This window comes from Saccoglossus kowalevskii, chromosome 4 (assembly GCF_978046115.1).
Source record: "Saccoglossus kowalevskii chromosome 4, keSacKowa6.1, whole genome shotgun sequence".
In the NCBI taxonomy this organism is placed as follows: Eukaryota; Metazoa; Hemichordata; class Enteropneusta; family Harrimaniidae; genus Saccoglossus; species Saccoglossus kowalevskii.
The window spans coordinates 21,771,988-21,783,700 of NC_140644.1; the positions used below are offsets into that span (position 1 = coordinate 21,771,988).

The 11,713-nt window shown below is 37.4% G+C and overlaps 1 protein-coding gene across 1 annotated transcript; it reads right to left on the minus strand.

The window, feature by feature from the left end:
* Positions 1–6,045: 6,045 nt before the first annotated feature.
* Positions 6,046–11,038, minus strand: LOC146747188 (uncharacterized). Its single transcript, XM_085498314.1, has 5 exons — positions 11,026–11,038; positions 9,449–9,499; positions 7,890–9,140; positions 7,542–7,577; positions 6,046–7,420 (listed from the first exon to the last, which is right to left on the minus strand). The coding sequence occupies exons 1-5, from the start codon at positions 11,036–11,038 to the stop codon at positions 6,180–6,182; spliced, it is 2,592 nt and encodes an 863-aa protein (XP_085354440.1). The 3' UTR covers positions 6,046–6,179.
* Between the last annotated feature and the right edge of the window lie 675 nt (positions 11,039–11,713).

Below are 11,713 nucleotides of genomic sequence, written 5' to 3' on the forward strand. Positions count from 1 at the left end.
TAATCTGTCATACTACTATCAAATGTGTATATTCAACAACTTCAAAGCAAGACCTCTTTCTAATATTTTTGCTGTCAAAAAGTTAATATGTTAACGTGTTTATAGAGGTTGTTGGCCAAGGAATTCAATAAAGCATTGGCTTTCCAGTGGGGAATATTTGTGATGCTCTGCTGAATCATGTTTTACTCACACGAGGCAAAATGTCTTCAGAAAAAAGGTATATAGTGTAAAACATGTTGAAATAGCTATATGCTATTTTAGCGTATTTTACTCAATACAGGTTTTAACAGAATCTTAATTTAACTAAAGTACCAGCAATTTCATTGTGTGAATTGACTTTATGTTAAATTAGCGACATCTTGAATTAGCGAAATTACGGATTAGCTAAATTAGCTAAAATAACATGCTAGCGAAAAAGACATGTTTACAATAGATGCTGTACATTCCATCAACAACCCTCCCATCTATAATTATTTTTTTTACAATATATCAACCTGAACTTGAAATAAAAAAAAAAAAACTGTAGAATCAGGTTCTTAATTAATATCTTGAATCGGTCTCTAAGGTGACCTTTCTATTAGACTGTAAGACAAAAGAGATGACTTTGATTTTATAACCACCAATTTCCCCCATCGTTGTAGGTATAACCCTACTGTATACAATTCCTAGATATGATGATTTTGAGAAACGTCTCAGACATCTCTCTTCCATGCTGATAAGTCAAGGAAAATTTCAACATCATTCAAGCGTTTCTATGGCAGATATCAGATACTGATGACACAATTCGACAGATTACCCAGGCAGATGATATTTTATTGTTTGACATCATTTGTACTATGTAGAAGGTCCCTTAAGGTAGAAACCTAGTCATAATTTTTGACAAAATTGGTCATAAATCGCATGACATGTTCATTAGTTTATTGTGTACAAGCATGAAGCTAATGAAATACAATGAAATAGGATTATTTTGTGTGTTACAGTTAAGCTTTTTGAGAAACATGTTCTAAAATTTCTTGAAAATTGCTATTTTTAGAACAATTCCATATAACACAATGTTAAAGAAAAATTGCCTTTTTGACACTTTTTAAACAATTCAGAACAACAAAAAGTACTCCATCATTAACAATATATGATTTTTACAGCATAGGTCCCCATGCTAGATTGGGAGATATTGCATAATATCCCCGCCATAGAAACCTGTGATAAAAGTGTAAATAGTGTCAAAATGGCGAGTTTCCACTAAAATACAACCATCAATTTCTCGAAAAAAAGGCTGGTGACTCCAAACTTGTTTTAGGTCAAAATTCTTATATTGCCTTAGAGTACAGTTTCTTGCAAAATGAATAAATTCTGGGTATTTTAATTTATGAGTATGCCTTTTAATGAATCAAATTGATATATGACGGGTATTACTGGCACGGCAGGATATAATCACTCTTTTGCAAAGTCTGATATCACTTCTTGGCCTTAATCTTGAGTTCAATATATTATTTTGTGTACATTAATTGTTGCGAATGCTCCGATACTTATCATTTCCTCTCGTGTAGAACATTAGTTGCTGTACTACTTTAAACATCGGCTTGTGTATAAATGTAAATATACTTTGCCAATGAATATAAGTCAATTGTACTTTGTTGAAATCCCTATACCACTATGTATTTCAGATTAATGAACAGGTATGTCAGTGCTTTTCTTATATGTGGTACTTATGACTGTCATTTCCTTTCGCGTATCAACGTAGTTGTAAGGTTCGTATTTGTTTTCATGCACGTGTTATTGTCGGTGTCATCATCTGGCGTGTTTTATCTATAGGCGATGCACACCTCAGACAATTTTCCAAGGGTGTATTACCAATGTGTTGGTATACAAAAACTGATTGGCTATTAATAGAATATATGTGGGTCATATAGCTGATATGGCCAATCACATCACTTGGAGGGCACAGTAGCATCGTGTGGTGTTCGTATCTCAGATGAATATTCAACTACTAGCGGCTTACGTCACAAATAGATCACGTGGACAATTTAGATGAAAAATCGGTGAATGTACAAAATTGGATGGTAGATCGGGAATAAGATAGGGTAAACATAATACAATTTTAACTTAACCTCTATTTTCATATAAATTTGACAGCGTGTGGCAAGAAAAATCAATCTGCCATTATCATGTTACTTTGTATTTGGACAATTCAATAGCTGCATGGTATACAATGTACAGAGTTGTACAGCTTTGGTGGTTTGATAGAAATATAAAGTAAGAATCCTGTTTTCCAGTGTACTCACTACACTGTGTTTATCAAAACAGCGAGAGGAGACAAATGAGACATCAGTGACATTTTTTGGTGAGAACATCACTTGTTTCTTTAAAAAACGATGAGTGAAATGCACATCGAAAATTGGGGGGTCATCTAGTAATTAGTCTGTGCGTTGAAATTCTGGTATTTATGTAATGAATATGATACAAACGTAACAGATTCGATACTTACCGCAAGAAGAAATAACAACTAAGTAGGTTAGGATCGACAAACGAAAGACATTCCGCAGATCCATGATAAAACAGTTGATCGCTGGAGAGGTGAGTCGCTTATATACAATATCAAGAAGATCAGGAGTATGGTCACGTGACTGGTACATTTGACTCCCGAACTTTGACTTCCTCTATCGCATTGTAAAAAAAAAATAAGTGCAGATTTGTCAAACGATTTGTTTTCTTAACACGGACTGATGTTAGAAATATAATGCGTTACCCCGGCGCTATACGTCTTTTTATTTTATTGTGACCAATACTATATAAAGAACATGAACTTGGTAAAGCATATCAATCAGCAAAAGACTGATGTAACATCCCCAGTAGCATCATGCAATACCGGCGATGGGCGATGAAATCAATCATTTCAATAAATATGGGTATGCGTTTTTCATTTTGTTCACTAGCGATATAAATAGTAAGATTATTAGTGCGTTACGTTATCTAGCCAGTATCAATCTTACAACTGTGTGATGGATCGATGTCCGACAAGACAATGTATACGGTTCCTGATAATAACGCCAGGAACACTCGAATGTCTCCATGTCAACCTTAGCTCATGTGTACGTATCTACAGCGAAAGGTTTGAACTACTAGATTAGCTGATCCCCCGCCCTACAATCACATACTCTGTCCACAGGTTAGTGGGTCAATACAAAGTATCATTTATGTTGACCTGGAAGTTATATATAGCGGGGAATGCATCACAAAGGATATGTACTAGAATTGACCATCTCTGTTATTTTTTTATCAAAACTTTAAATTAGTACAAAATGAGTGTAAACCTACGTCATACAATCGAACTACCAATAGTTGACGTCAGTTTGGAAGCGTTTCACGGATAGCTTTAGTACATGCGTGGGTCAATAAATCAGTGTAATGTGACGATAGTGTATACATTCAGATGTACCCCATATCAGGGTTGACGAACTATCAAAGAGTTCACTTCACTGTGTCCTCTAGATTAGGCATTTTTGAAAATCGTTCAGCAATTGTTAAATAAACAGCAGTCGCAATTGAAGCATTTTCAAGTGGTAAAAATGTGCATCTTAGAGACTCTCAACTGACTCATTAGTCATGCTGTATAGCTTATACTAAGCAGATACACAGCCGACATCGCGTCAATGCTGTGAATAAATATCGGCAAACATTTTATTGTGCTGCAATTCAAATTGAACATTTCCATAAAGTCTCTTTCTAGATTACATCTATTTCTGATACTGGCTGACATTACATTATTTATTTCGCTCACGTTGATATCTAAGTTGTCATTGCAAGACGGTGTGTGTGGAAACAAAGTATAAACTGAGGGACTTTATCACGAATAAGGATGGTACACTATTTTTCCCTGCGAACTGAATGTAATATGAGCCCCATTTTCAGTACTTTTCATAATAATATGTACGATAATATTATCTTTCATTAACAATGTTCTTTTTTTGTTTAGAGTGTCGAACGTGATTTTTTGATCATGAAACTGAAAATTGTTATAAGGTCAAATTTTGTTAATTTAACAATCACAACTTATATAAAACTTAAGTCAGGATCAACGTTGTCAAGATATACACGCACACATAAATAAACCCACGTAGACAGTAGTGATTAGGATTTAAGCAGGAGAGTAGGTTTTATTCTTAGAATTACCAAAATAAAAAAAGCTCTAAATAGCTAGCTATCGTCGACTTGATGGAAATTCACCCACAAATTCAGTTTATCACTTATTTCACACAGTAGGTCAAAAACCACAATGTCTACGAATATTTCCATGCTGGAGCATTAATGCAAGTAACACATCACATGTAACTTAGATTATATGGTAGATTATACGATTCAAGGCGTACCACATTACATTCTTTCATAGCTATGACAATTTAGTTGTTCCGTCCAGTCGCATCTACAGTTTTCGATGAACGAATTTCAAAACAAAGCGTGCCTACTCGACACACTTTTGGGATAAACGTGTCACATAATGATTTCTAAAACACGTGTCGAAACGGTTTGGGTTTGACACGGTATTGTATTTGTAACTTAATCCAAGGTAACTATAATACTGTAATACGTTATCTGCAATAGTTTTTCAACTAGTACATTTCAATGTAATTACAGTATATGAATAACTTGACCTTGACATGACCTACTCTGTTGCATTTTCAAAAAAACTTGTTATAAAGCGGTTGGAGCTTACTGCGCTCACCTGAACGTTTTGGTGATAAAACACAACACAGGAAGATAAATTATGGCCGTGTTATATCAGGCAATTCATAAAGCAATTTATCGAGCAAAGCAAGAGACAACGCAGTTGTCTTATGCGTTGCCGTGTGTGTACGATTTAATAGCGTTGTCCATCACCACAGTCAGTTGTTTCGTGTGCATGGTTAGTCTCGTTGCCAGTTGCAAACGTTGACCTTTCCACATACTCGAAACAGAGAAGCAGACATCGGACATCGAGTTACTAAAACATCGAGTTACAAAAATGACCACTCCCATATTTCAGAAACCACGCCCACGTCATAACTCGATCGTCAATTAGCAGTTAGCAGGAACTTCGAGTTACGGGTGACCTATGTTTTTGTTGAACGTCCACATTTAGTAACTCGAACTTTAATTAACAGTTAACCGAGCTTCGAGTTACGGACATCATATAATTTTGAGTTCTGTTTACTGTTAATTGAAAATCGAGTTACAATTTGGAAGCGATTTCGCAAAAGTGGGCGTGGTTTCGGCAATATGGGCGTTTGTAACTCTATGTCCGTAACTCGAGCAAATCAGCATCTCCTCGAAACAACGTTCAAATCTATTTTAATTTTCGTTTAGTTACAGTTGGAATCTTCATGGGTTCAAGTTGCATTTGACCAATCTCATAGATGTAGCCACATAGATGGCCTCGGGTGTCACGGTGTTTTCACCTTTCTATTCCATTTGATGTTTCCCGTTATTCTCTTGTTTATATGGTAAAATAAACTGTAAATGAATCTATACTATCATCGGGCTACCAGAATATCAGCATCTTGCAAATCGAAAACTTCAATTGTTTGAGTATGCGTGCATGTGAAAAACAAGTTGGTAAAATTGGCCGATACATATACATGTACTCACAAACACAAACAGTAGTATGCTGTTATTATATACAAGACAACGCAGGAATATTGTGACAACTAGAGAAGGATATTCTACTTCTGCGTAATCGACGCGATTGAGAACAGCGTTGTGATCAAAGTCTGTATTTTTGCCAACATCTATTGCTAAGGTTACCGGTATCTACCAAGCAATTCGATTTTCTCCATGTACAAAGTGAATTGGGGTACTTTTTTTTTGGTGATTGGAAGGTATCGAAGGCGCCGCCAGCGGTATTTGGTGCAAGTTACGCCAGGGGAAGAACTCGCACTCGTGATATAATTGGAAGAGCGCATTGTCTTGTAGAGAAATCAATGTTTATCAACACAAATGCGCACATGCGTGGCGCGACGACCACCGCCATATCACTAAAATGACTATGAATAACCGTACAGGCTCAACACGTTTTCAAAATTAAAAAAATAACATATTCCATTCACCATAAAAATAAAAATCACAAAATACATCCTTATATCGAAACGTGAATTACAACCAAAACAGCTTAGATATTGACAGGTCGTTACTGATTGAGATGCTAACTAGGATACAGTCAATATCGAAATCACAGGCAATATAAGAGTAATCATAATGCTTGGCATAGTAATGGACATTGCTTCAACTGGAGGTGGGTCATCAACTGGAGTTGGATCATCCACTGCGTATTCGAAATGACCAAGGACAGCATAGTGATCTGAGAGATCTGTAATTGTTTGGTTTTCCCCACATCTACTGCTGTACGGGTACCGATGTCTACCAAACAATTCTACGTTTTCCATACACACGGTGAACGGGGTATCAGCGACGTATTTAACAGATTCCTGACTTGAAGTCACTGGAACGAGATGTGAGTAACTGTAGACGACGTAGTCAATCCATGAACCGGGAACCCAGTCAGGGTCATCACCAACTTCGATGTCTCGAGGATCCGTCTTGATGTTGTTGTACACATCATCACTTGTTACATTTATATATCCTACAGGTTCAGGCACAATTGACTCGAGGGCATCCAGCATACGCTGCAACCAATCTTGATCAGTATAGTAATCTGTGTTGAAGTCACCCCCGTAGATCACAGCTTCGTCCGTCGAGACGTTCTGTCTCAACATGAGTTTGTGCATTTCGATACTTTGGTTTAATCTCACTTCATCCCCACCTCGTGCACCGTCACCTGCATGCAGATGAGTCCCAAGTACGTGGTATTTTCTTGTTTTCCCATCTACAGTCTTCTCAATTTCTGCATAAATTGCCCCTTTTGCAGACAGCCAATCGTCTGTCAGTACGATGGTGTTTTCATAAACCCTTTCATCCCAATGAAGAATGGGCCATCGGGACGCAATGAAGACACCACCATTCTCAGGTGGAAGAATCAGGTCAATGCCGACAGTACCAGTGAAATAGCTAAAGCCATAGTATTCCATAATCTGACGGAAAGAAGCGCCATGCTGGGGAAAGCAGCCTCCCATGAAAGCTTCATTATAGATGATAGCATCAACGTCGCCATGTCGAGTGAATATCTGAGTGAGTATTCTACAGGTACGCTCCCGTTGTCCACTCTGCCATACTAAATAACGCAGTTCAAACACGTTGTATGCTAGGGTTTTAAATGTGGTGGCCGGAGTTGGTTCAGACAATGTAATTTCTGGGACCGCACACAAGACATTCTTAGCAGTACTGAAGTAACACTTGTCCCATACTTCATAGTCTGCGCTGCACACATACTCTAGACCAAACATTTCACAGTAATCTGGCGTCAGTAAGTCGCATTCATTAGTTGCTCTACCTAAGATATAGAGAACAAATCTTGTAAACAACAGTGAATGATAGGTATTTTATCTCAACATTTACAATTTAGCGGAAAATCTCCTGTAATGAAAACAGGTTAAATGTGACTAGCAACTTACCCAGCCACACTTGAGGTCTATCGTCCTTACATTCATCTATGTATTAGAAATACGAATAACATAATAGGTTAGTCATTAGTAATAAAAAGCATTTTCAGGTGAATAAGTTTGGGAGATGTGATAAGGGTGTGTTCTAATCAATATCTTATTAGTTACCTATTTTGTTAGATGCTGTTTAGAAAATATTGCAATAACTAATGAATATTTTGTCAATAAATTATTAGATAAAGTAAACAATGAGTATAACTAGAAGTGTACACACATCTATTAATAATTACGTTGTATGTTACATTAAGGAACATAACAGTGCCTTAGAGAATACCAAAGCAAGAATTTAGATATAATTACCTGGAAGCGGTGTATCCGTTGCTTTTGGCTCTGGTTGTGTTGGAGAGGAGTAGTCGAACCTCCCCATCACTGCATAATGATCCGACAAATCTGTGATGTTCCAAGAATCAAGACACTCATCTTGGTATGAATACCTATGTTGACCTACTTCAATGGGAATAGGAATGATTCCATCAGGGTCCTCCACTCGTTGAATTGGCAAGGCACGCATACAGGCAGGGAATGGTTCATCAGCAACAAACTTGATAGATTCTTGAGTTGCAGAGTTAGGCATAATGTGTTGATTACTGTAGATAACATAGTCAATCCATGAACCACCGGTTTGAGTTCCACCTTCTCCCCTGACATCATTATTCTCATAGTCGTAAGTCACATTTAGTCGACCAATTATTTCTGGCATGTCTGCTCCCAAGATTTCCAGTATCTGACGCCACCGATCACGAGAGGTGTGTAAGTCGGTGTTGAAATCACCAGCATAGATGACAGGTTCCTGCTCAGGAATCTCCTGACGTTCCATCAGGAGTTGCATTTCTTTGGCTTGGAAAGCTCGTATAGTATCTCCTACTTCTTGGAATCCGGCTTGAAGATGAGTGCCAAAGACATGATATGCCCGAGTGACCGAGTCTACAGTCTTCTCGATTTTCGCGTAAACAACGCCCTTTGCTGAGAGCATATTTGCGGAAGGTCGCATGGTCTGTTCAAAAATATGTTCATCTGTTCTTTTAATTGGCCATCGAGATGCAATGAAAATACCGCCGTTTTCAAGTTTGGGTACTTCTCTGGTATACTGACCAGAGGTTTCGGTAAAATGTTCAAATCCATACTGAGTTAACATTTGTCGAAATGAACATTCTCCCCCATCACGAAGTTCAATATCAAAAGGGAGAGGATTTTGTATTGGCAGATAATTTTGAGTAAAACAGCCGCCCATGAAAGCCTCCTGAAAGACAATCACGTCTACATCCCCGTAAAGCTCAAATATTTTTTGCGGGATACGACAAGTTCGTTCATGTTGACCACTTTGAGTATATAGATACCTCATCTCCCATACGTTATAGGAAAGAACCTTAAGTGTAGTTGCATGGGTCGCATTCCATACGGACAGCGGTGGCGATAGACAAAGCACGTTTTTATTGCCTTTTCCATCACATCTATGGGGTACAAAAGACGGATAATCCTCGTCACATTCAAAATCTAATCCAAACAAATCACAGTATGCCGATGTGAAGTTGCACTCCGAAGTGGAATCACCTGAAATAGAAGAAGATTTTTGAAAATACACTATTAATTATATTTATATTATAATATCAGTTTGTATCAAATTTAAATTACTAATTTGCATATCCCCACTACTGTTGTTTTTCATGAGGTGGTGTATATGTGTTGTAAGAATTTATTGTTTTTGTTTTTCATTTCCCTTTGATGTAGTCGGAATATTTAACTGCCGCGGTTAAACGTTAGTATCATCGAGGGAATGCCGACAACAATAAATGGCACTTTCATCACAATTTCTATAAATGTAACATTCACCACCATTCAATTAATTATTAACTACTCACCCAACCAAACGTGTGGTGTATCACCTGGATCACAATCGTCGCGGCCTGGTTCTGTAATTAGAATACGATTTTTTTTAATGTGTGGTACAGGTATAATAGCACAAACAATCAAAATTCACCTTATATCATGCATCCAGCGTTTAAAGAACTATTCAAATTGCGCGGCAAAGAATGGAAAAAAAACGATATTATTCTCCCCATGCACAAAACGGCGATATGTTGACAAGTCGCGCCTTCAGTTGCCTAGTCTAGCCAATATTTCCTCTGTGTATTACGCGTTGCATAGCGCGTTGCCTCATAAATGTACTTGTGTAACACGACCTTTAACCTCGCTATTCTTTTTGATGTTTGCCGCAGTTGCCTGTCCCTGTATTCTCTCGTTTATATGGTAAAATAAACTGTAAATGAATCTATACCATCCTCGAGGTACCCGAATATCAGCATCTTGCAAAACACAATTTAAAGTGAGTTTGATATACATAACAACATGCGTGGTATCATTCTTTGTTTTTACAATCAAAATCTGGTTCAAATCTCGCATCTATTTACTCGTTAAATACGGAATTATTTTATTATCTGGACTGTACAGTGTCTTTTGTTATCACTACGCACGTTAACTACTCGGTCACGGTGTTCTAACTACTGTCTATGAACAACGATTGACACATGTATACATGTTGTGTGCTTAGTTTCTTTCTGGTGTTTCAAGAAAAAATACATCAGTTTATGGAATAGGAAAGTTGAACAGTACTAAATACTGCATCACATTCCCATAACTCTGTATCCATACCCTAGGCATGCCATTGATCGCGCTCATGGCGAATACTAAACAGACAAATTTATTCTATTTGTATCTAATTTATCATTTTCCAAATAATTTCATGGCAATATAATTAGCCTCGGTCAGCTAGAATTTGTGAACACATCTATTTTCGACGGATATGGCGAAATCTGCTGCGAACATCCACATCGCTGAAACTATTTACCACGTAAAGAAGTATCAAAAATATCAATCTCGCGATATCTCGCTGTTTTACTCATAATTTTGGTGTTTTGACTCGTCTCACGCAAATTTAGTGACCAGCGTTGCCTGGTAACTATCTAATAATGGCTTGAACAAGATCAGGAGTGTGTCCGGCATGGCCAGAGCCTAGACCTGCTTGCAGTCTGTTGCGATTCCGATGAAAAAATTCTGAAAAATACATATAAATTTGGTGGTAAACGAGGGGTGAATCGCAACAGACTGCAAGCAAGTCTAGGCCCGATCCGTGCATACGCATTGGAATCAAGTATTTTATTGCCTCCTTTCATTGACGTTTCATGGCGTCCCAGGAGTCGACATCGTTCACAATTTCGCGTAATTTCCGACTTGACCAAGAGGTATTCCCTCCGACAGCGAATTGTCAGGATGAAGAACTACTGCGATAGTTTGACAGCTCGACTGAAAATAGGAAATTGGTATATGAAATTATGCGATACAAACACTGTCACCACCATTAACGGAAGACGTTCAGGTGAAGATACTCAAGAATCTGTTGAAATATACTGAAGATAATTCACAGAGAAGTGGTCAATACCGTCACCAGCCATGTTGTTCTCAAACGACAGAATCACTGAGTGGTTGTAGGCGCTGTTTAAGTACGGCCCTTCGGCTTCCTAACCGTATAAATGCAGAAAATATACTCCCTTTTTATTTAGTGGAAGGAGCAATAGTCAGCTCCGGTAAATTGCTGTCGTGTAAACCTGGCAATATTATATCATTTTTTATATTGATTTAAATAATAACTACTTATTCGACCTGTAAGTGTTTTTTTAAAACAATAAACGGAAACATCGTTAATTTTCATCAGCGCATTTGAAAGATGTCAATTGAATTCATTTAGCATAATGAGTGTGATACAAAAGAATTAATATTTTGCGTTTGTTAATTAAATAAATAAACACAAATGATTGAACGTGGCTAACCGCGAAATCTAATTAATTGGGGGTAATGTTTTACCAAACCCATGCAGCTAGTAAACATATCACGCCACTCGAACATTAATAATTAATTGAAATGTTGTAAATATCTCATTTGAATGAACAAATCGCTCATTTGTATGTGTTTTAAATACGCAACATAGAGACATACGCGAGCATACATACTTACACAAGCAAATTACGTACGTTTTTAACCGATTTCTGTTTGCATTCAAAAGAGGTAGGATACCCTTGATTCTACAGCATAAATTACAACTACTGTACTACTTCTAGTTTGGAGACTAT